Source organism: Periophthalmus magnuspinnatus, chromosome 19 (assembly GCF_009829125.3).
Source record: "Periophthalmus magnuspinnatus isolate fPerMag1 chromosome 19, fPerMag1.2.pri, whole genome shotgun sequence".
In the NCBI taxonomy this organism is placed as follows: Eukaryota; Metazoa; Chordata; class Actinopteri; order Gobiiformes; family Gobiidae; genus Periophthalmus; species Periophthalmus magnuspinnatus.
The window spans coordinates 27,771,722-27,797,839 of record NC_047144.1 but is presented as its reverse complement, the minus strand read 5'-3'; the positions used below and the strand labels follow the sequence as shown (position 1 = coordinate 27,797,839).

General features: G+C 39.9%; 1 protein-coding gene across 1 annotated transcript in view; it reads left to right on the top strand.

The window, feature by feature from the left end:
• The window catches only part of usp22 (ubiquitin specific peptidase 22), a 41,272-nt gene extending 23,033 nt beyond the window's left edge, over nucleotides 1–18,239 (top strand). Inside the window, exons 3-13 of the mRNA XM_033984879.2 lie at nucleotides 1,994–2,107; nucleotides 2,967–3,068; nucleotides 4,652–4,818; nucleotides 5,903–6,050; nucleotides 6,965–7,067; nucleotides 10,330–10,488; nucleotides 14,697–14,823; nucleotides 15,395–15,486; nucleotides 15,563–15,625; nucleotides 16,952–17,101; nucleotides 17,173–18,239. Coding sequence (XP_033840770.1) covers nucleotides 1,994–2,107; nucleotides 2,967–3,068; nucleotides 4,652–4,818; nucleotides 5,903–6,050; nucleotides 6,965–7,067; nucleotides 10,330–10,488; nucleotides 14,697–14,823; nucleotides 15,395–15,486; nucleotides 15,563–15,625; nucleotides 16,952–17,101; nucleotides 17,173–17,215 — 1,268 coding nt within the window. The 3' untranslated portion in view covers nucleotides 17,216–18,239. The remainder of the gene's footprint in view (nucleotides 1–1,993; nucleotides 2,108–2,966; nucleotides 3,069–4,651; nucleotides 4,819–5,902; nucleotides 6,051–6,964; nucleotides 7,068–10,329; nucleotides 10,489–14,696; nucleotides 14,824–15,394; nucleotides 15,487–15,562; nucleotides 15,626–16,951; nucleotides 17,102–17,172) is intronic.
• The last annotated feature ends 7,879 nt before the right edge of the window (nucleotides 18,240–26,118 follow it).

The window sequence follows — 26,118 nt, the reverse complement described above, 5'->3', positions numbered from 1 at the left end:
AGATTCACATCTGATTTACTTGTCACCTCACACAGTGACACCTGTTTATTATGCAGTTAACAACATTGTATGAATTCAAGTTCAAATATGAGACGCCGTGAGCCTACATCACTCTGTAAATAGTCTTATTACAAATAATTAAAGGCCCAACCAGGATATTATTAGCTGAACAAATATCATGGAACTGATACCTGATCAAGCAAATTTTCCTGGATCGGCGCCAATATGCAGTGTTTCTCAGACTTTTTCAGACCAAGGATCACTTTGTCATTTATTTAAAAAAATATATATATATGTCTCCAAACTGAATGTCAGAATCTGAAAGAAAGGTGATTTAAGCAATTTTGAGCGTGGCATGGTTGTTGGTGCCAGACATGCCGGTCTGAGTATTTCACAATCTGCTCAGTGACTAGGATTTTCACACACAACCATTTCTAGGGTTTACAAAGAATGGTGTGAAAAGGGAAAAACATCCAGTATGCGGCAGTCCTGTGGGCAAAAATGCCTTGTTGATGCTAGAGGTCAGAGGAGAATGGGCCGACTGATTCAAACTGATAGAAGAGGAACGTTGACCGAAATAACCACTCGTTACAACCGAGGAATGCAGCAAAGCATTTGTGAAGCCACAACACGCACAACCTTGAGGCGGATGGGCTACAACAGCAGAAGACCCCACCGGGTACCACTCATCTCCACTACAAATAGGAAAAAGAGGCTACAATTTGCACGAGCTCACCAAAATTGAAGACAGTTGAAGACTTGAAAAATGTTGCCTGGTCTGATGAGTCTTGATTTCTGTTGAGACATTCAGAATGAGAACATGGATCCATCATGCCTTGTTACCACTGTGCAGGCTGGTGGTGGTGGTGTAATGGTGTGGGGGATGTTTTCTTGGCACACTTTAGGTCCCTTAGTGCCAATTGGGCATCGTTTAAATGCCACGGGCTACCTGAACATTGTTTCTGACCATGTCCATCCCTTCATGACCACCATGTACCCATCCTCTGATGGCTACTTCCAGCAGGATAATGCACCATGTCATAAAGCTCCAATCATTTCAAATTGGTTGCTTGAACATGACAATGAGTTCACTGTACTACAATGGCTCCCACAGTCACCAGATCCCAACCCGATAGAGCATCTTTGGGATGTGGTGGAACGGAAGCTTTGTGCCCTGGATGTGCATCCCACAAATCTCCATCAACTGCAAGATGCTCCTATCAATATGGGCCAACATTTCTAAAGAATGCTTTCAGCACCTTGTTGAATCAATGCCATGTAGAATTAAGGCAGTTCTGAAGGCAAAAGGGGGTCAAACACCGTATTAGTATGGTGTTCCTAATAATCCTTCAGGTGAGTGTGTGTGTGTGTGTATGTATGTATATATATATATATATATATATATATATATATATATATATACACATAGTTTATTTCCATTCTGTATGTGTAGGTTTAACTAAAAATCTACAAAATTGATCAAGTGGAAATTTGAAGAACATTGGAATAAAATGTCATTTTATTTTGTAATTTTCTCACGGATCGGGAGGGGAGCCAAAGCAAAAAAATCTCCAGTGATACCTCCATCAGAAAATTTTCATTTTTAACTAATCTATCCTTCTGCATTAATTTCATCGCTGAAGTTTCTTCCTGCTGGGGTCTAAGCATGAAAGTTTAATTTGTTCTTTGAAATTTTTATTCAACAAACTCCTCTCACCTTGTTTATTTACCCATATACCTAACTCAACAGATGGGGAAAAAAACATAATTTGACTTTTTTGAAAGATATTCTTTTCTCACCTTTTGATTCCTTATGTTTGAACAGTGTGAAGTCAGCAGTTAAACGCAGCTACTTGGCAACCCCGAGTGAACCTGTTATCACTTTGCACAGCAGCTGTCTGACAAACAATTTTCAGGGAATAAAAAAACTGCTGCAGAAAGTGGAGTTTTGATGTACAGAGGTTTTGATGTTTTGTGCGTGTTTTGTCTACAGCTATTGACCTGCTATATGGGGGCATTTACTGCTTTATGTGCCAAGACTATATCTATGATAAAGACATGGAACAGATTGCCAAAGAAGAACAGAGGAAAGCCTGGAAAATGCAAGGTAAAAATAATATAATGGTGCCACTTTATAAAGATGTTGAAACTAGGTAAATTATCAATTAAAATGTATGCGCGTGTTTCTGGTAGATGGGCTGGGCTGCTTGTCTCCCTAGAGATTAGAGAGAGCTTTCCCTGGAATGTTCCACAGTACTGCATCATGCTTGAAAACATGTACCCTTATTGTGAGGCTTGCCTCTGCTAAGATGCCTCTCCTAAGATTTGACCTGTACCTTCGCTTGGTGACATCTGCTTCTTGTGTTCATGGTGACAAAAACTTTATATCCCATATCCCTCCACCAAAAAAACACTTTCAAGTTACACTATATCGTTTTTTGGCTGCCACCTTCATAATCTCGATGAAGATATTATTGCTTTATCTGGGACGTTCCAATGTATAGATTTGAACTTAACTCCATGGATACAAGTACGTGACGACTCCTGGCAGTGTTATGGGTCTGTGGATACAATAAAGTCCTGTAATTGAGTAAATACAAAATAGATAACTTGATGCCCAGCGTGGAACATTCCAAGCAAAGTGACAACATCTCCAAACCCACCAGAAAAGTTACATAGTTGCTGTCAGTGAACAAAATTCACAAACTAGGAACTTGCTTTAGCGAATATATATTCAAATCACTAATTTGGCTTAAAGAAATTTAAACATCTATGATAGAAATCATTTTGTACTAACAACAAGCAATCTGTATTCAAAGTGTTTTTAAATAAGCAGTTATACACACAGCAATGTCCTTGGTATACTGTATTCTAGTTGCTAACCTTGTGCATTTGCAAATCTTAATAATGTGAACATAGCTTTGCTTTTTATGTGCATTTTCATTTAATGCTTGTTTTTGTTCCAGGAATTGGAGAGAAATTCTCCACCTGGGAACCCACAAAGCGAGAGCTGGAGCTGCTCCGGTATAATCCCAAGAGGAGGAGAATCACCTCTAACTGTACAATAGGTCAGATGCCCAGTCTCTTATATCAAAATGTGTTCAGCAAGAATTTTAAAGCATGAAGTTTTTCAGCTAAAATGCCGTGTTTAAAGAGCATATACTGAGCTATTTGTGATCTGTTATAATGTTGTTTCCTCATCAAAAACATACCTGGAGTTGTGTTTTGTTTCATTCACATATGTTTAACACAAACCCTGCATATTTAGGCTCTGAAACAGAAAACACTCTGTGATGTGATATGGTAATACAGGAAGTGTTCCGCTGTGTTTTTGAACTCCCATACACCGTCACCTACAACGTGTGACAAAACACAACTCCAGGTATTTTTTTGAGGCAGTAGCAACATTATAACATAGCCTAAAGCTCACAAGAATCAATTTTGTGTAATATAGGACCTTTAATCATTCCAGATAATCTATTATGTGCACACTCTTTTAATTAATCTTAAGGCTTAATCAGCATCGCTAAGCCCAATTACTATAATACCAGCCCACTTGTTTTTCTGGAATTAAGCGTGCTAATAAGACTATGAGGAGAAGGTGCAGATTTGTTTAGTAAAAATATTGCGACAGCCTGACAAATCCAATCGATTCTCCAAGCAACAGCGATGGTCAGCCTTAGCAGCGTGTGGGCATGAGACTGGAGCATACGTTTAGCATCTTGTATGCGCTTGCGGGGATCTTCTGCTCGGCCGATAACATCCCTGGCACTGTTCCATTTAGAGAGAGTATTACCTAGCACCATCTACCTACTACTACTGCTTCTCTGTTTTGCTGCGCTGCACTGTGACAATCGTTCCTGGCTAGAGTTGGCCCAGGCCCAATAGGGTATTACTACTAGGGATGGCCCGATATAGATTTTTTTAGATATTCGAAATTTTTGCTTGCTGTTGTGATGATACCTTATATTTGCATATACCAATACAAAGTGGGACGAAATTGCAGTGGCCATTTACAAAATTCTAACAATGTATTTTTTGGGACATAAATTCATAATTTAAGTCCTTATAGTCTGTTCAAAAAGACAAATCTGAGGTAATGAGAACACACACTGACTGGGGCAGTGCAGAAAAAAATGTTTGTGCCAAATGTTTGTGCTGAATTTTCATTGGACCAATACCAATATCTGTGTAAATCCTCAGATATTGCACATAACAGATATAGCATCCCTAATTGCAGCTTTGCCACCACACTAGGGCTGAAAGATTAATTGCAATTAGCAAATCGCAAAGGCAGCAATTTTAAAGTACCATTTCCTCTGCAAACAACAAAATAGCCTCATTCATAGTCTCATTCTGCATTGCAGTTTTTTACAATGTAGTTTAGGTCTGAACAAACATGTCCTGAAATGTGATTCTTGTATTAGTTAATCATTTCAGTCTTTTTCTCAACTCTTCTGGACATACTTAAAATGTCAACTTTGAGTAGTATCCTATTATTAAAACATAAATTGCAAATCTAATTGCATTGCCTGTCAGAAAAATCATTCTACCCTACTCCACACTGTGGCATCTAGGATAAAAGCATTAGGCAGTTGAGCTTATTATTGTTGATCTTATTGTTGCCTTGTTCTGTGACGTGCTCCTCCAGGCCTCCGTGGGCTCATAAATCTGGGGAACACGTGCTTCATGAACTGCATTGTCCAGGCGCTGACCCACACACCGCTGCTGCGAGACTTCTTTCTGTCTGACCGGCACAAGTGTGAAATGCAGAGCAACTCATGTCTGGTGTGCGAGATGTCCCAGCTATTTCAAGAGGTGAAAGGAATTTTTCTGAAGATTCAAAGCAATATAGGCAGGTTATAAAGTAAAATTGCCTTCCGCACTATGTTTGGGTAATTGAGATCAGTAGGAGAGCTACTGTTGCTCGGTACAATTTTGTATATTGTGCTGATTGTCTTAAAAACTAGTTAATTTTAAGCGGTTTACAGTGGTCCAAAGTTATTCCTAACACATTCCTAGTGTCCTAATTATTCTCAACGTTCACAACGTTCAAACACCTGAGTGGACTTTTGCCATTATGCCACTGCTAACCCCTAGTTTACGAAATGCGCGTCAGTGTTACATCCTGGTTCACGGACAATAAAAATAGCTTTATAATTAGAAGCAGGCAGCATACATTGGTCTAATTTTGGCCCTATGCTTTATCTGTAGTGGGGCAAGACAAATTTGACTTAATTTAATGCAAATTTTTGGTTACAGCCCCTTTTAAAAGTCCTGTAGCCGATCCCCCCATGTATTTGAACAAAATTTGTCATGGTCTAGTAAGTCCAGATATTTCAACCTTATGAGCTGCTTATTTAATATAAGTCTGCTGTGTGCTGTCTCCATCTAAATTAGTTTTTTATTGTCCTATCATCAGGAAGTGCATGCTAACATGTTAGTTGTTAGCTTAACCATCATGGCAATACTCTGCACTGGTCTCTGAGAGTCATGAAAAGCGCTTAATAGCTCATTATAGTGATTAATTGTGATGGTCAGAATGCATAAGGTACTTGAAGAAAGGACCACTGCAAACTGCTTCTGTTTTTCACATCAGGTAAAAGTAAGGTACAGCACCTTTTCAATTGGCAGATAATGGCATTGATAATAGCGGCTCTTATCCACTGAGTGTGCTTTGGTACACTTGGTTGATCGGCCATGTGGCCTGCTAAAAAAATTATACGCATGGTGTTCACCTCAATTACTATCGAGTCCCACCCACCATACTAAATGTATGATTTTTTATTGTGTGCTAGAAAAGCCATTTTTAAAAAGTTTCCATAAGGGAACCTCAGCCCAATGTTACAGTAACGTCTACAAAATCTTAACGCAGAAACATTTGATACCTGCGTTGTGTCAGTTCTACTCAGGGCACCGCTCGCCTCACATCCCATTCCGGTTGTTGCACCTGGTGTGGACCCATGCCCGTCACCTGGCTGGATACGAGCAGCAGGACGCCCATGAGTTCCTCATCGCCGCACTGGACGTGCTGCACCGCCACTGCAAAGGTCCAGTAACACCATCACATCAGGAGATACCGGTGGCATTTTTGCATTCATACATTTTTTCAATATCAGCTGAAGCAATATCCATATGGCAAGAATGAAATCATGTTGGTTCATCTCAAGGTCATGTACAGGGCTGAAGAGATGAAGAGTGGGGCTCTAATCTAATCGTAATCTAATTCTTATGACAATATGCTATTTTAGTGAAATCATCATCTTTTTCCCAACGACACCTCCTATTGGTCATCATCTGTAAGGCTCTAAGTGAGTGACAGCTGGATTTAACCAGCCACAGTGAAATGTGAACTCTTTGAAGCGGCAAATGAAATGAATTGTGATAAAATCAAAAGCATGATCTGGCTCCAAGAAAATATTTATTTTTGGCATATCACACATCCCTATGATGAAACCATCTTTAGATAACTGCAATATTCAATGTACTACCAGAATATTTATTAATGGAAAACTTTCAATACTGCAGGGAAGCTCATATTACCTGTGTCATCACAAACAAACAAAACATTAAAGACATACAGCCTAACCTGTACCTTTTCTACACAGGACAAATATCCTTTTAAATTTCTAAAATGTTGTCTGAGGACGCAAGGACTCACTGGTGTAGAAGGGCATTGTTTTTAGTTTACGTCCAACTGCATCCCAAAACATGCACAGTTTAAATAAAGCACAATTCTTGGCATGTTTTTGATGATGTCATAACATTAAATAAAAATTGAAGCTTTTTGTATCTTAAAAACTAAATGTTAATATGTTTTCAAGTATTGACAACTGTATGAAAAATTGCCCTTGAGACAAGGGGCAATTTCCTGTGACTGTCAGATAAAAGAGCTGTGTCTCCATGTGCAGCTCTGTACTGAGAAAGTTAACATGGCGTGACGGTCTTGTTTTTCTTTGTACAGATGACAACGGCAAGAAGGCCAACAACCCCAACCACTGCAACTGCATCATTGACCAAATCTTCACCGGGGGCCTGCAGTCTGACGTCACCTGCCAAGTGTGCCAGTAAGAACCTTTACAACAGGGCAGCAAAATAATTGAATAAAGCCAAATTGATGCTTTTTAGAAACATAATAAAATTTTCATGTACAACATAATAGCATTTTCTTTATGTTACCATAAGGCCTTATGCTTGCTCAAAAAGTCAAAATCGTACTAAAACTGCTCAGGAAAACTCAAACTTTGTCCTGTTAAAGTGATTTGTAAAATGAGTATCTAGTTTCTCTATTAGTTTTAGTATCACTTTAGTGTCTGATTTTCTATACTTTTAACAACCCTGGTGCCATATCAGACAAAACCATTTTCATATTGCAATAGGTACTGGTCTTCTTTTTATAGTATACAAAGTATGCAAAACGTGATAGAACTTCAATGATTCATGGCCTTTGCAACTATTCTGTGGTTAAAATTGTTTTGTTTTTTTAAATTTGGTTTATGTTTTTGATTACTTTTAAAAGTGCACTGTGACTTTTCTGGTAGAGAGCACATCATTTTCTCTTCTCCATGGAGATGTGATTGCTTTCCATGGAATGTTCCACACACAGTATGGCATTAAACCTACCTTATAGATCTGTTCTCTGGAGAATAGTGTTGTCATGATACAATAATTTCAAACTTGATTTCAGAATAGACTTGATACTCACTGATTCTGATACCACAAAAATAATAATAAAAAAAAAACAAAACACTTTTTATTTAGATAATAGAATGTGATTTTCAATCATAGTACTGGTACTTTTTTATATTAAAATGTGGCCTTATATCTGATACCTACTTTGAGACTGAGGTCATGACACAAAGTGGTCTATGGGCGTATACTATTCTATATGGTCTTATAGTTGTTCTGATATAGCTCAAGATCATTGTAAAGATTAATTTCTGTCCAGTTGATGTGACTTCTTTAGTATCGATACTTGTTCAAATGGGGATCTAGATTCAATATAGTTTGTTTTAACTCAAATTTTTTGTACACTTTGTAACATTTCAGGTATAGGATACACCATCTTCTCTTCTCCATGGCGATGTTATAGGTTTCCATGGAATCCTCCCATTTATCTCCATGTAGACTAACTGGTAGCTGAACCCCCGCTAGAAAAGTTAAATAGTGTATCTTTAATTTATCTTACTTTGTGAATATAGTAGCCATTAGTATCAATGATGATAAAAAACACTCTTTCTGTAGATAATAGATGTATTTATGTAATCTCTCAATCGTCCATATATATATATATATATATATATATATGATAGCTAGACATCTGCTCAAATCAGTATCAGTAGTTGATTTAGTATCAGATTTTCACTATTTTTGACAACTCTATTCTCAACACGGGCATATTTCATTTTCTGCAGTGTACCTAACAGCCTCCTTTAAACAATTCACTTTTTTCTTCCAATCCAATCTACTCCACTTAGTTCATAAATATCAGAAACTACCAACAATACTTCTTGCGTTTGCTATCTAACTCAGGGTTTTACCACAAAGCCCTTATAAAAGAAAGAATTTGTTGTGACAATCAGAAAGTTGGTAATTCTCTGGCCTGAGGTGAACTCCAGCACAGGCCTTGCTTTAGAGCACAGACTGCACCATCAATCACAGCCACATTAGCAACACTGCAGCAACAAACTTAAGGGGAACACTAGCTCCATCTGCTGGATATACCAGCTACATGTTTAAAAAAAAAAAAAAAAAAAATCACTTTGAATGCTCATGTTGATTGTACACATTTCAAAGATTAAAGACGATGTATCTGATTTTTATTGTCTTTTAAATTAACCAATTCTGTTTTTCATGTTTTTAGTAGTTTGCAGTGGTCCAAAGTTATGACTTACCTTATGCATTCCGAGCATTTTAATTATTCACTACAATGAGTTTGTAAGTTGCTCTATAAGTTGCGAAAAGCGATTATAGAGTGTTGCCATCATGGTAAAGCTAACAACGACATCCAGCATTATAACTAAAACAGAACTTTTCTAGGTCTAAACTGGCCTACACAATTACTATACTAGTTCTACATAAGGATAACCCTAAGTAGGGTAAAAATATGGACTAATTTGACTCATAACTCAGAAAACATTTGAACTACAGAGGAATATATATATACCACCTGAAGGACCTTGCCCACCATAGTTTGAGAAAGACTTCACTATTAAGTATGGTAGTAATATTATTAGTAATCTGCAATGATTTATTTATTTGAATACCCATATACATTTGATACAGACATAACTAATGATAAAAGCTTGAAAAAATGTGCTTCTTCTCTATAGTTGATTTTTTTTTTTTTTTTTTAAATACTATATTATGAACTGGAAGGTTGTCCAAAATCTAACAAGGCCTTTATTATTACTGCTAGAACTTTTATACATCAGTCTTTTATCACTGCTACAAGTGTATAGCTCAATCTTTTATTCTCTGCTTGAGCGACTCTGCTAGAAGCACCTATATCTTTATTCACGTTAACTGCAACAGGCAGCAACATCCGTAGACATTTGCCAAAGTGATATAAAAAGTTAACCATAGGGACAACCCTCCAGCTGGGTTACTACCAAATACATTAAACAAACGATAAACAAATGTTAAAGTTCCACCCTCTTGTTACATTAATCCTGTTTATAAGGTTCTCTTTTTGATTTTCCCAGATTGTGGTGACATAAAGATTCAAATCCTGAAGGTCTACTAAACAATTTTTAAGTACCTAAATCATCATCAAACTCCTGAGCATTTCTGCAGTCGCATTGCGTTCATTACAACTGTATGCTTATATTAGCATACCAGGCCATGTTGCTTAGTACCTACCTTTAGTTTCATGGTCCCTCTGGTGCCAGAAGATGGTGTGCTAGCACTATCCAAATGAGGCAACGCAGGCTGATGGAAAGTTATACAAGTTCTAAAACGTGAAATTACAAGAGCATGGTTAAAGACCAATAACAATAAAATAAATGCACAATATGATTCTTTTAAAATTTCATATCTGTCTAGGTTGTGTTTATGATTTAGGTTAAGGTTAGGCATGTTGCTACTATTGAGTGTTTTCAAATTCTAGTGTGTGATGTCATACTCTTAGATGGGGAGCATGAGCTAATTTCTATTAGCGATCAGCATTTTAATTATATTCATTTTGTTAGCCCCCCATCTGTATTAAATATTATTGGCCTATAGAATGCTGTATTGTGATCTGAAACCCAGCAATGGTTAAATGAAATGAAGTCAACATAATCTCCCCAAAAAGCATTGAAATCCAACATGTATGTGTGCGTGCTGCAGTGGGGTGTCCACCACCATAGACCCGTTCTGGGACATCAGCCTGGACCTGCCTGGCTCTTCCACGCCCTTCTGGCCCCTGAGTCCTGGGGGCGATGGAGCCGCTCTGAATGGAGAGAGCCACACCAGCGGAGCCACCACTCTCACAGACTGTCTGCGCAGGTACAACACAGCCCAAAAGACGTATATTTAGACACAGTAGGCATTTTCTCTCAGTCAAGTTTTATTTCTGTTGATGTATCCTCATTTGCTCTCCCCTTTAGTTCTCCAGACCCCATCCCTCCTCCCCCTTCATTGTCCCCTTTAGTCCTCCACACACGGCCCTTCCTCCCCTCTCACTCTCACTCTCACTCTCCCCTCACCCTCCCCTCACCCTCCAACCTGGTTGCAAGATGGCGCCACTGTGTACGGCTTGTCATCTACCTCTGCTCCGTATTTTGCTACTGTTATTGCTGTTATCATTCTTTATGAAAAATGCGTCACCTTTACTAACCTACCAGACTCTCCTAAAAATCCGGGACTCCCTGGTAAAGCCTTCAATCCATGGCAGTCAAAGACGCTACCACCACTCCTGGCGTCCATACCCCACTACCTGTGGCGTCTACCTGCCCCGTTGTCTCACAAAAGTCGCCACAGAAGACGCAGAAAAAGAAGCAGGGTTCTTGTCAGATTGAGAGCCTACTTGTCCCGGTTCTCGGATTGTCATCCTTGTTCCTCCGCGGAGCTTTCTTGGGAGTTCTACGGCTATGGTGTGCGGCATTACTCGGAGTTACGCTGGCTCCAGTCAGCTGTCCCGGACACCGGCTATCCACAGCTGAGCCAGCGACGTGTCAGAAACTGCAAACGGGGCTCTGTGAGGGAAAATCTTCGCCTGGTCCCTTGTCGGCCTCAGCAAACTGACCATATTACAATTCGTGCTGCCCTGATTAATACCAGATCGCTCATGAATAAAACTTTTATCCTGAATGATTTCTTTTCAACTCATTTCCTGGATTTTCTGTTGTTGACGGAAACCTGGACTAAACCAGGTGACAACAGTGTGTTCACGGAGCTCCTCCCCCCTCGGTGCTTTTTCTTCAGCTCACCTGAAGGGGGGGGTCGCAGCAGTCTTTAAGGACAATTTTAAATGCAAGCTTTTACATTTTAACAATTACTCTTCTTTTGAAATGTAGTTGTTTACAATAGAGCTTGCTCGTCCTGTTCTATGTGCAGTAATCTACCGTCCACCTAAATATAATAGACTTTTTCAGGACTTTTCAGAATTTTTTGCTGACGTGGTCCCTAAATATGAACATATACTTGTCTGTGGGGATTTCAACATCCATGTATGTTGTCCATGTGATCAATTCGCAAATGATTTCAGACACCTTCTGACATCTTTTGATTTAATTCAGTCTATGGATGGACCTACTCACAATGCTGGTCACACACTGGACCTGATTCTTTCCCATGGGCTTTCTGTTTCACTTGTTGAAATATCTGAGACTGTCCTCTCAGATCATCTGCCCATTATTTTCAAAGGCGCCTAACAAATAAAATGTATTATTATTATTATTAATTTTCTGGCTCCACCTCCAGTCAGCAAGCCTCCTGTTCCAGCCTCCTGCTGTCGTATCATCACGTCCTCTACAGCTGAGGAGTTTACTGCTGCTTTTATAGACTCACAGTTTTTTACCCAGGAATGTGCTGTACCTGAATGCCCAGACACCCTCCTTTCATCTTTTTATAAAACATGTTTTGGGATTCTGGACACTATTGCTCCTTTTAAGCACAGGTCCATCAAGCCAAGGATCGATCCCTGGTTAAATGGCACTACTCGTGCTCTTAGGCAGCGTTGCAGACGGGCAGAACGACGGTGGAAAAAGGACAATCTACATGTTTCTCTGGACATACTGAGGGACAATCTTGCTCATTATCAGAGAGCTGTGAAAGAGGCTAAGTTCCAATATTTGTCTGATATTATATCTAGCAATGGTTATTCTCCCCGAGTGCTGTTCAGTACAATTGATTCTGTCGTGAATCCAGGCACCTTTCCTTTGACTGACGCCTCAGTTTCCACTTGTGAAGATTTCCTTTGCTTTTTTGTTAACAAAGTGGTGTCTGTTCGACAGCTAACTAGCTGCAGCATTAGCTTAGACCTACCTATTGTTGCCGCTCATTCTGCTGTGTTTGACCATTTCGAACCAGTCTCACTCTCATTTCTCACTGATGTAGTCAAACATATGAGCACAACAAACTGTCCGCTGGACCTTGTACCAACCAAATTGCTAAAGAAGGTGTTCAGCACTGTTGGGCCTTCCCTCTTGGTTTTAGTCAACATTTGTCTTAGTTTAGGGTGTGTCCCAAGTGCTTTTAAACATGCCATAGTTAGGCCTCTTCTTAAAAAACCTAATTTGGATCCTTCAGTTTTATCCAATTTTAGACCTGTTTCTAACTTGTCTTTTATTTCAAAAATTCTTGAAAATATTGTTTTTATACAATTGCAGTCATTTTTAGAAGAAAACTCTAATCTAGAGAAATTCCTGTCTGGGTTCAGATCACGCCACAGCACGGAGTCTGCACCGCTGAAAGTTCACAATGACATTGCCCTTTCTGTTGATGCCAAATGTCCTGTTGTATTAGTGCTGCTAGATCTAACAGCTGCTTTTGATACAGTGGACCCTTCAGTCCTTCTGTCCCGGCTAAACCACCATGTTGGCATTTGCGGTGCAGCACTTGAGTGGTTCACCTCATACCTGACCAAAAGGACCTTTTCAGTACAGATAGGTGAATTATCATCCTCTACTGCTTCCCTGTTTTGTGGAGTACCCCAGGGTTCCATTCTTGGGCCTGTCCTGTTTTCACTTTATATGCTGCCCCTAGGGTCAATTATAGCCAAGTACAATCTTGCGTTCCACTGCTATGCAGATGATGTTCAAATATTTTACCTGTAATGTCAAGGAAACATGACGCACTTGAATCGTTGTTCAATTGTATAGCAGATATCAAGTTGTGGTTAGGACAAAATTTTCTTCACTTAAATGAAGAAAAAACTGAATATATTTTGTTTGGTGATTCTGCCCCCTTAAATCTTGGCTCACTGACCTCAAGGCTCAGACCAACTGCTAAAAATCTCGGGATCATTCTTGACAACACTTTTAAATTTGATAAACAAATTGACAGCGTGGTCAGAGCAAGCTTTTAACAAAAGTTAAGCCATTTTTAAATCACAATGATCTTGAAAAAACTATTCATGCTTTTATTAGCTCTATAATAGATTATTGTAACTCACTTTATGTTGGTGTCTCTCAGTCGTCCTTGGGTCGCCTCCAAGTTGTGCAGAATGCTGCAGCACGATTTTTAACCAACACATCCAGACGCCAACACATCACCCCAGTCCTTTATTCGCTCCATTGGCTTCCTGTTTCTTTTAGAGTTGATTTAAAAATTTTACTTTTTGTTTTTAAAGTTCTTAATGGCCTCGCCCCGCCCTACCTGGCTGAACTGTTGGTGGTCCGAAATCCAAACCGGGCCTTGAGGTCATCTAATCAACTCCTTTTGGAAGTTCCAAAAACTAAATCCAAACACTGGGATGATCGGGCCTTCTCTGTGGCTGGGCCCAAACTCTGGAACAAACTACCTCCTGATATATGCACCATTACTGACCCTTCCTCCCCTCTCACTCTCCCCTCACCCTCCCCTTTAGTCCTCCAGAGATGGCCCTTCCTCCCCTCTCACTCTCCCCTCACCCTCCCCTTTAGTCCTCCACAAATGGCCCTTCCTCCCCTCTCACTCTCCCCTCATCCTCCCCTTTAGTCCTCCACAGATGGCCCTTCCTCCCCTCTCACTCTCCCCTCACCCTCCCCTTTAGTCCTCCACACACAGCCCTTCCTCCCCTCTCACTCTCACCCTCCCCTTTAGTCCTCCACAGACAGCCCTTCCTCCCCTCTCACTCTCACTCTCCCCTCACCCTCCCCTTTAGTCCTCCACACACAGCCCTTCCTCCCCTCTCACTCTCACTCTCCCCTCACCCTCCCCTTTAGTCCTCCACACACGGCCCTTCCTCCCTTCTCACTCTCACCCTCCCCTTTAGTCCTCCACACACGGCCCTTCCTCCCCTCTCACTCTCACTCTCCCCTCACCCTCCCCTTTGGTCTTCCACACTCCACCCCTGTTCCCTGCTCATTTGCCCTTTTAGTCATCCAAACCCTACCCCTTCTATCCTCTCACTCTCACCTTTAGTCCTCCAGACCCAATGAAATCAAGATATTTTGTTCTCTGAAATCATGTTATCTAAATATATCATTCATTCAAATAAGATAAGAATACACTTGCTTAAAGTCCAGATAGTCTGATTGTATCCAGTGACCAAGAATTTTGGTTGTATTCAGGTTTACCCGACCAGAGCATCTTGGCAGCAGCGCAAAGATCAAGTGCAGTGGCTGCCATAGTTACCAGGAGTCCACCAAGCAGCTGACCATGAAGAAGCTGCCCATCGTGGCTTGCTTTCATCTCAAAGTACATAACCTTTCACACTGTCAGTCTGTAACACTTGGGCTCAAACTAGAGTAGAGATATGATATGACTTTAAACCTGCTAATATCTTTGTTTACTCTTATTTTAGTCCTGATCCAGTCCTGGACCAGTTCTCGATTAGTCCTGGATTGATTTAATTATAGTTTCACCACAATTAAGTGTAATATTTTGTATTAGCCTTATTTTACAATGCACTTAGCCCTGGTTTAGTCCTGGTTTAGTCGGGGCTTAGATCTGGGCTAGTTCTGGTTTAATCCTTGTTTAGTCCTGGTTTAGCCAAGACTGAATCACTAATACAGGCCTAAAGCAGTTCTAAATATTTCTAAATTAAGGTTATTGCTGGGTATTACCCAGTCTATAGTCTAAACCAGGACTACTTCAGATCTAGTTTAGTCCTGGTGTCATCCTAATTCAGTTATATCCTTGTTTAGCCCTAGTTCAGTCCTGGTTTGGTATTGTTCCATATGGTTTAGTCTTGGTTTATACCAAGTATTTTTGTAGACTGAAAAGTTGTACAATAATCTACAATGTCCTTATCTGTTTGTGTGTGCAGAGATTTGAGCATTCAGCCAAACTTCGGCGGAAGATCACGACGTATGTGTCTTTTCCTTTAGAGCTGGACATGACTCCCTTCATGGCCTCCAGGTGAGCGTGTTCCAGTACACTACTCACGTTTTCTTTGTTTTTAGTTTGAAATAAATGTCTTGTATTTGTGTCACAGTAAAGAGAGCAGGATGAACGGGCAGTATCAGCAGACTGTGGACCCATTCAACAATGACAACAAGTTTGTACTGTATATCAACTATATCATTCCAATACAGCAAATTGTAATGACAGATTTAAATTACATCCAATATTGTGCGAAACACCTAGGTATGCTTATAGAGGGGGTATTATGCATAATAACCTTTTTAGAGCTTTTTATCATGTTAGATCATTAAAACAAAAATATGCCTGAAGAGGTTTTGTATTTCATCCATGCTTATTAAAGTAATCTTGCGATCTCTCTCAGGCATTATTTGAATCCTCCTTATGGTTATCAGTGTGATTCTGACAAAGATTCAGTCCACAATCCCACAATCCCACTAAGGCACCCACATGACAATTTTACATAAATATACAGGATATAAACCTATACACTACAACTTCACAAACCCGATGCAATGTACAGTAGATTCATTTTCTACATATATTAGAAAATAAATATAGAAAATAGAAGTCTGTGTAATTCCCCAGTTGTCCAGGTCTGATCCATAGTAAAAGCCAAAGTTAAATCTGTCAACTGGACAAAATGTTGTAGGAGTGAAGATGTTTCGCTGCTCACCCAAGTTCTTCAGTTCTGGTCAGATTACTGGTGGATATAAAGCAGCACCACCACCAGCAATCAGACCAGAACTGAAGAAGTGGCTTGGATGAGCAGCGAAACGTCTTCACTCCAACAAAATTTTGTCCAGTTGACAGATTTAACTTTAAATTTAATTTTTACTGTAATCTTGAGTGATTAAAGATTCATCACATATGCATAAAGCACTCAAAACAAAACTTTGAGAATGTAAATGGTGAGGGGAAACAACTATAACATCGTTAAAGCTCCAAAAAGTCAGTTTTAAATAATATTGCTTTAATGCGATGTTTTTGGCAAATATAGCATTTTCGGAACAATAAAAGATAACATGATGCCTAAATATGTTATATGTTAGCAATTAATACACTAATACCTTGTCTTTCACCAAAGACATATCAGACAAAAAAAACAAAAAAACATTTTCCTTCTCAAACTGATACCAATGATGGGCCAAGAGGGCAAGCATAAATAAAAGCATTTTAAAGATATTTCAAATTATTTTACTGCAAAATTACAAATAGTTTTTAATTTGTAAAATTAAAGTTGAAAGATTGTGACTATAAGAGTAAAGAAATATGTACAAAATATGAGGAAGGACACTATTATTTGTTATTAGAATGGACCCCTGTTCTTTTAGAGATATGCTTTGCTTGATATAATTTAGCATCTATATCTTCCTATAAAATGGAGAGAAACCTTTAATATAAAGAGTATAGTAATCTGGTTAAGTTTAACTAAAATATATTGTTTTTATTTGTCCATCAGGTACAGCCTGTTTGCAGTGGTAAACCACCAGGGCACACTAGAGAGTGGTCATTACACCACCTTCATCAGACAGCACAAGGACCAGTGGTTCAAATGTGATGATGCCATTATCACGAAGGCCAGCATAAAGGATGTCCTGGACAGTGAGGGGTGAGCTCCACTTCAAATGTATACTGTATGTGTGGATGGACATCTGACTTAGTGTTCCTTTGTGTGTGCAGGTATCTGCTGTTCTACCACAAACAGTTCCTGGAGTACGAGTAACAGTTCTGACAAAGCGCCACGTGCATGGGACATAAGGAAAAACCCTTAGTGTACGACTGGAGTGTATAGTCAAGTGTCATGCACAGGCCCAGACTGTGTGACTCTATAGTGCAGAGACGTCTGCAACATTAAACTGTGAATCTGGACTTCTCCTGGAGGACTGAGATGTGACTGTGTGAGAGCTGCTTTCATCTGTTGCTCTGCACCTTGTCACTAAGCACACTCCTACTCTACATTTACGTTTGCGCAACACACCATGACCAAATATGTCAAGTCAAAATGTCATTGTGTATTATTATCTCAATGCAACGCGTTCTGATTCTTCTTCATGGACAACATGCCAGCGTTTTGTTACTGATCTGTGAGTCACGACTGTAGATACTTTTCTTTGTGTCTGTCATACTTTACAGTTCTGAAGGAGTAATGGAGGAAATCTATTTTTCTACATACTGTACTTACTTGTTCGTCCATTCTCTTACACTCAGTGTTGTTTGTTTATGTTGCATAGTGCGCTCATTATTTTTCTATACCACAGCAAAAAAGTGCAGCTTATGTGCCAAAAGCTGCCGCTGTAGCGTTTTGCTGTAGCGTTTTGCTGTTCTTCTTTGCGGTTTCACACATCCCATGGTTGTGGTGTCCATGTTTTACATGTTGGCTAACTCTTTCAGGTAAACTACAGGCTGTTGTCAGTGGAGTGTGAGCTGGTCCTGCAGTGTCAGTGTGCCGCATGTCGCTCTATCTACTGTGTGTGTGTGTGTGTGTGTGTATGCACGTGAGTATGCACGTGCGTATGTCCTATGTGGTGTACTGAATCAGTACTTGCATTAAGCATGCCGTCTGAGCTGGTATCACAGTTTGATGGACTGTTCACATGTATGTATGTAATATGTACATTTGTATGTCAGAGACTATGGTGAAACCTCAAAGTTCAATTGTTTGGTCTGGTCATCATTCCTCACATGTAACTGCTGCAAGAACTGGATAGTGTGCAAAAACACTCAAATAAAACAAACTTCAACATGTCAAGTGGTGTGTCTCCTTCAGCTCTGCTTTAGTTTTTTGTGTTGTGTAGATTTGTACAAACTGAAATATTTATATCTAATATTTGTTCTCTTTGATGAGGTAGGTCCTTGGGGATCAGGCTTCTTCCACAAATTGTCCATTAATAATAAGTAACCTTTTTGTCAAGTAGTTGCTTTTTACACCTTTAATATGAGTTCACTGACATCCATTATGATGCACTGAATGAATCGGGACATACCACAGCTCCCACATGCAGTGCATTTGACCCAGAAGTGTAGATGTCCATGTTAGCCCATCCAGCTTCTGCATGCTGAGCCCTCTGTAGCTCCGCCTGTTTGTTTGAACGAGCTGCTCTGATTGGACAGTCCTGGCCCAGGCTTTTCAGATCAGGAAAACAGTGCACACACACGCAGTTCTCAGTGGGGATGGAGCTGTCTGAGGGGCCACATCTGGGCTGCATTTCTAAAAAAGAACAGGAGAGGGCAATGTAGACGTTTTAAAAGATGTGTGAAAATTAAAAACTTTGGGAAAATGTATTTCTGCAACCAAATAAATAACTTCTGAATGTTTTTGGTTGATTTTCACTGAGGGATTACACAGACATCTTTTTATTAATATAATTATTAGTTATATAATATTTGATTTAAACAAGTAAAAACTAAGTCAAATGTAATAATAATGGATAACTTCATACACCTAGTTAAAACTACACAAAGTTAAAACTACACAATGCAAATAATGAAGTATCATAAGGATGTAACTATATAGATTATCAAAATAACAGCAAGTTTAATGTTAAAAACCCAAACATTTAAATCTTCATTCTTTCCATTTTTTAACTTTAAAGTGTTTAATTGTTCAATAATCAGAAAGTGCAGGTTAGCATACTAATTGTTAGCTTTACTGTGACTGTAAAACTGCCCTGGCCTCAAATTTGTGAAAAGTGCTTATAAACTCATCAATGTAGATAATTAGGATGTTTGGAACACATAAGGCAAATGAGAAATATCTGGACCACTGCAAACTGTTTAAAATTAACTTTAAGGAACTTATAAAATGCCATAAATATTTGCATACTGTTACTTACATACTTATTATATTACAATCAAAGACATAGAAGATATTTTTGAGTGCCAACCTTCTAGTGGTATCCCCAGATCCTTGTTCAAAACATCTTGAGCACCTTTAAATCCAGTCTTGGTTGATCTGGTCTTGGCTTCCCTCAAAATGACCCTCAGTGCTAGACCTAGACTGGTTAGCACTAGTACTAAAGACAGAGCCCACAGAGAGTAGAGCAGGATGTTAGGGTCCACGGTGCTGTGTGAGGAGAGGCCAGCAGGTGGAAGTGTCTGGACAGATTTAGTTGTTATTCTGCCAGCAGCAGCAGCAGTAGTTGTTTCTATGAAAGGATAAATTAAATATTGTTAAATTACTGAATCCATCAAAACATAAATAAATAAAAGAAAAAGAAAGACACAATGCACTTTTGTTCATCGTAAACCACAGTATTCATCTAAAATCTTAATAGAAATGTCTGTTCAAAACTGCAGAATTGTCACATTTCACAGTAGCAGGTTTAGCAGATTTCCATGCACTTGTTTTTATTGTGACATTTATTAACCCAACACATATGACCTGGAGTGTTTTTTAAAGTAATTGCAACTGAGTACAGAGAACTAGGCACATATAAGGGGTAGGTGAAAACAGACATTTTGAAGCCTCAAATCCAGGACAATGGAGCTCCATGCCCACTTCTAATGCCCTTCTGATTTTGGAAGTAAATCTTCCATTCTTAGTTTGTTAGTTCAAGTAACTTATCCAGACTTGAGAGTTTATAAAGTATACCACTCTGTCAATGCCTGATCTTTGTCAGTGCCTTATCTAAACAGGGACGGGCCTGATTAGTATTTAGTTGGGAGACCGTAGAGATTACCAGTTCTATTGTGCATAATTTTAATGTGTCCTAAGGCAAAGCAAGGCAAGTTTATTTGTATAGCACAATTCATGCACAAAGTAATTCAAAGTGCTTTACATTATAAGGACATTAAAATCACACAAATAAAAGCATAAATAATCACAAATAATCATCATAAAATGAACATCAAAACAGAAGAGTGCAAAATAAAAACCTTTCAGTCATATGCACAGCTAAACAGAACAGTTTTGAGCCTGGATTTAAACATTGTCAAAGTAGAGGCCTGTGTCACATCTTCAGGAATACTGTTTCAGGTTTTAGCTGCATAAAACTGAAACGCTGATTCCCCATGTTTAGTCCTGACTCTGGGCACCAGTAGGAGGCCGGTCCCTGAAGTCCTCAGAGTGCGAGATGGTTTAAATGGTTCAACATGTCAGAGATGTACTTTGGTGCTAGGTCATGGAGAGACTTATACACAAGCAGAGCTGCTTTAATGTCAATTCTTTGAGCTACAGGAAGCCAGTGCAGAGACCTGAGCACAGGACGTATGTGCTCGTACTTCCTGGTTCTAGTCAGGACCCGAGCAGCAGCGTTTTGGATGTACTGCAGCTGTGTTAAGGCTCGTTTGGAGAGGCCAGTGAGCAGGCCGTTAGAGTAGTCTAACCTACTGGAGACAAACGCATGGATAAGTCTCTCTAAGTCTGGCTTTGACAGTTTACCTTAGATTTTTGCAATGTTTTTAGGTGATAAAAAGCTGCAAATGTTACTGATTTGATGTGGCTGTTAAAGTTCAAGTCTGAGTCCATTATTACCCCTAGATTTCTAGCCTGATTTTTAAGGTTTTAGAGAGAGAGACTGGAGGTGACTGCTGACACTTTCTCTATGTTTCTGTGGGTCAAAGATTATGCCTTCAGTCTTGTCTGAGTTTAGCTGGAGAGAATTGTTTTGCATCCACACACTAATCTGTTGGATGCAGTGGCAGAGTGAATCCGACTGGTCCATATTCACCTGCTGCCAGTGAGGCATAGATCTGTGTGTCAGCTGCATAGTTGTGGTAGGACACAGTATTGCTGTGTATTAACTGGCCTAATGGCAGCATGTAGAGATTGAGCAACAGGGGTCCCCTGTCCCCCCCCCCCCCAAAAAAAAAAAAAACCTGACTGGAAAATATCAAAGGAGTTGTTCATTTGGAGGAAGTTAATAAGCTGTTAGTAAACAACTTTTTCAAGGACTTTGCCTAAAAACGGCAGATTAGAGATTGGTTGATAATTGTTCAGCATCGTGGCATCAAGACTGCTCTTCTTTAGGAGAGGCTTGATAACCGGTTTTCAAAGCTCTTGGGAATGTTCCAGATTGAAGTGACATATTAACTATGCAAGTGAGTGGTGACGGCAAACTGTTGAGCACAGACTTTAGAAATTTAGTGGGTAACACATCGAGACAGGATGTAGATGAACTCAGACTGGTGACAATCTCTTGGACAGTTTTGTCAGTTACAGGTGCAAAGTGAGTCAGCTCTAAGTGTCTAGGTGGGTGCCAGGTTGTTATTTGCGTCATGGAATTGATGGTATTTTTAGTGCCCTGAACCTTGTTATTAAAGAATACTGCAAACTCATTACACTTAGATGCGGAAATTAGTTCTAACGGCAGTGGAGCTGGGGGTTTCTTAATCTGTTTACTGTTGCAAACAGGACACAAGAGTTGTTACTACAACTTCCAATAATGTCAGAAAAATACCTCTCCCTTGTTCTACATAAACTGTGGTTGTACATGTGCATCTTTTCTCTGTAAATCTCATAATGAACCTGGAGCTTTGACTTGCACCATTTCCGCTCGGCCCTCCGGCACTCCCTTTTCTATACCCTGACCGAGTCATCAATCCTCCATGGCGCTTTCTGCTTACCTTTTCAAATTGCTGTAGGAGTGAAGACGTTTCACTGCTCATCAGTTCTGATCAGAATAGGACTGGATCTTACCTTTTAAAAGGGAATCTGAACTAAATTTCCCTGATTGGACAGTTTTACTGTCCTTCTGTTAATCAGTCTACATCAGTGGTTCATAACCTGGGTTCGATCGAACCCTAGGGGTTCAGTGAGTCAGTCTCAGGGGTTCGGCGGAGATCAAGACATGTACCCAATATGATTTGCGGACTGCGAGTGTCTCCAGACGCTGGCCGTGTCCCAATTCAACAAATGCACCCTTCAATATGCCTATCGAAGTACCCGCCCGACTTAATTTAATGGCACAATGGCGCATTTAAGGGCATTTAAGGGCACTTGAATTGAGACACGGCATGAGACACGGCCAGAGTGATGCCCCAGCATTGACTGGGAGGATCCCGGCGACAACTGCGCTCTGATTGTACGTCTTTAAGGAACACGGAAGCACATTACCGAAATTAGGTGATGGGTGTGTGTTAAAATGCATGAATACAAGTTCATTATTGGAATACATAAGATTAAAAATTAAAATCATTTCAGTGCGGTAGTATTAAAAAGGTCATGTCTTTGTGAAAAGGTATGTATGTAATTTGTTGTGAGTTCATGCATTGTATTGGTTTTATTCTTTGAACACAGTGATGTTAATGCACGGTTCATTTTGTGCACCAGTAAAACATACATATGTCTTGAATTTGAAAAAAAAAAAAAATTATATATATATATTTTTTTTTTCAATAAACAAGGGTTCGGTGAATGTGCATATGAAACTGGTGGGGTTCAGTACCTCCAACAAGGTTAAGAACCACTGGTCTACATGGTGTTACTGTAGATATAGCTCCATCACAGGGCCTCAGCATATTATTTTTATCATGACTGTATGTCCTGAGACAGCAGAGGCCCTGTGTGTCCTAGCAGCGAGTAGGGGGGAGTTTGGGTGGTTTGCATATTCATGTTGTATTTTACCTTTAGGTCAAGGGAGAGGCAGGCAGTCAGAGCGCCTGGCTTAAGTCCTGCATAAGTAGGCTGTTAGGGACAACAGTCTGACCCCAGAGCTCTGTTATAGATTGTATTTGTCAGGGGAATAAACTTTTGTGATTTGAACTGATCGAATCCAGTCGTCATTTTTGATATAGAACATGCCCAACATTGGGAAGGGCCATAGGTGAAGGTGGGGAGGAAAAGGAGAGTGCAGAGTCCCTAGAGGGAGTAGATGTAGCAAAGGGGACCCAGGGCTGGTCCGTGGGCATGGGAGGTGATGGGGGTTGTGGTGCTGGTGATGACTCTTTCGCTGGGGGAGGTGGTAGTTGTAGTTGTGGTGCTGCTGATGGTGCTAACACATTGGCTCGGTCTCTGGTTGGCGCAGCAGGAATCCTTCTCTCATTCCCCTTTTCTCTCACTGGCTCAGGACCCTGTCCAGGCCGGTGTCTCAGAGCATGGAGGAGGTTATCCGTCAACACTCTCACTCCACCTCTGCTCAGGTGTGGGCCATTTCCATTGAACGGGTCCTCTCATTTCCAGAATAGTTTAAAGTTCTCAATATAGTGCAGTCCTCTGGCTACACATTCGTTGAACAGCCATGTGTTCAGCTGAAACGGCTAGGTAAATTTGTTTATCTTCCTTCTGCCTATGCTTGGAAGAGGTCCACTGATGAAAGTCTTAACCTCCATTTTATCAAGCTCCTCAAATAATTCAATGAAATTATTTTTCAAGATTTCACTCTGATTCATTCTGGTGTCAACTGCACCCACGTGCACAATCAGCTGTTTAGCTCCTTGGTATGTTGACAAAACTTTTGGGAGGAGTTTTGTAATCTCAGAAACAGTGGGACTGGGATAAGAGCAAGTTTGGATTCCTCTGTGGCTCACATCTCTGATAACACCGTCTCCTAGCAGCAGCGTATCTCTGACCTTGACATTTGGCACAGACCGCCTGTCTGTTGCCAACTTCATTGCTCTTGTTTTGTGACAAAAATCCATTTTCTGTTTGTATATTAACATCAACCTCAGTCTGTGACAGTGGTAAAAATCTGTCTGTAAGCTGTATTTTGGGTGATGTAACTATATTAGTATTGTCTTTTATCACTTGTTGCCTTGGCTTCGCATTCTTCTCTTTACAAAGTTTTGGAAAAGACACCGTATTGCTCAGGTTTAAGTTGAAAGTAGCAGTAGTAGTAGTAGTTTTTTACCCTCTTCTCTGAAAGCAACTGTAGGCTGCTTACCACTGGAAGTCACAGGGAGCGTCCAGTGAAGTCCCTTTTCAGATTCTAAAACAAATATCCGTGCTTGTAGCTCATTAATTTGCTGTTGATAGTTCCGACAGCATTCTCAGAAAGAATTCCTTTGGTTTCTTCCCCCAGACATGTCGCTGGCTCGTCAGAAATTTTATTTAAAAATGTAAAAATGGTTTAAAAGTCTTGGTTTACTTAAAAGAAAATCATAACTAAACAAATCTTCCAGCACTGGAAGAGGTAAAATGATTAAAAAGAAAGAAGAAGGAAGCAGCAGCAGCAGCAAGCAAGGTTTGCGTCTGCACTCTTCAGAAGCAGGAGGCAGTATCACCTTAGACAAGACACTCCATCCACATTGCCTTGACATTGGCAGCTTTGCTTATGTCTATCTACCCCAGGGCAGCAGTGGCTACAATAGTAGCAGCTCTGCTTGTGTACAAGTCTATCCATGGCCTAGCACCAAAGTACATCTCCGACATTTTCTTGCCATATGAACCATCTTACACTCCCTGCTGGTGCCCAGAGTCAGGACTAAACATGGGGAATCAGCATTTCGGTTTTATGCAGCTAAAACCTGGAACAGTCTTCCTGAAGATGTGAGACAGACTTCTACTTTGACAATGTTAAAATCCAGGCTCATGTTTGGATTTATTTGTATTGTGATTTTAATGTCCTTATTCTGTAAAGCACTTTGAATTACTTTGTGTACAAATTGTGCTATAAGGCCTTGCTTTGCTACTGTGTAGGAGTGTAGAGCAAATTAATAATGCATACAATTATAAAGGTTATTTAGGAATATCAATATTGCAAACAACGAAGTTAAATCTGTCAACTGGACAAATCAGTTCTGGAACTGAAGAAGCGGCTTGGATGAGAAGCGAAACGTCTTCACTCCTACAAGATTTGTCCAGTTGACAGATTTAACTTCGTTGTTTGCTATGGACCAGACCTGGACGACTGAGGGTCTACACAGACATCATGTATATCGTTATCATAATGTCACCTTAGTGTTACAACACATTTAGATTTATGCAACTAAAGCTATAAAACTAATTATGTGATGTGCAGTGCCTCATGATTATGGGACATCTTTCGGCATGCATGTACAAACTAATGCCATCCAATAGTTAATAAGAGAACACAATATACATATGAGTATTTGAACTGCACAGTAGAATTGTACTCACTCAGGCAGTTTCGAGGGCATGTGCTGTTCTGACATCTGCAAACCTCAGGACAGCGCACACATCTCTTCAACAGCCCATCGTAGTAGTGCTCAGCCAGTTCATTACATTGGGAGATCACTGAAAAGACAAAGGATAATTAAATATCTACTATATAACTTTTCTGGTGGGGAGTCCACCATCTACTTGTCTCCATGGAGATGTTATTGTCTGTTGAGAGAGAGAAGAGAGAAAGAGAGAGAGATACTTACCACAGAACTTGTTGCATCTGCTCACGATAACTTGCTGTTTACAGATGAGGTGACAGGGCAGGCATGATTTAAGCAGAGAGTCCCAGTATTGAGCGCTAGAACAGTCCTTAGCCATGAGTCCTGTGAAATAAGTAAATAATAATAGGAAAATTTGTTCAATATTTGGAACACATTTCTAGCTACAGCCTACTCAAATAGCTTTATATTGCATTATTCATTCCTTCCTCAATTACTACTTCAATTTTGGTTTTGAAGCTGCCCTTGGGTGTAAAAAATGTCTCCAAGGCCAAAATAAATAAATAAACAAACAAAACAAGCACCAAAACTGAAACATGCCTGAATTTTCAACCATTCTTTCAGTAG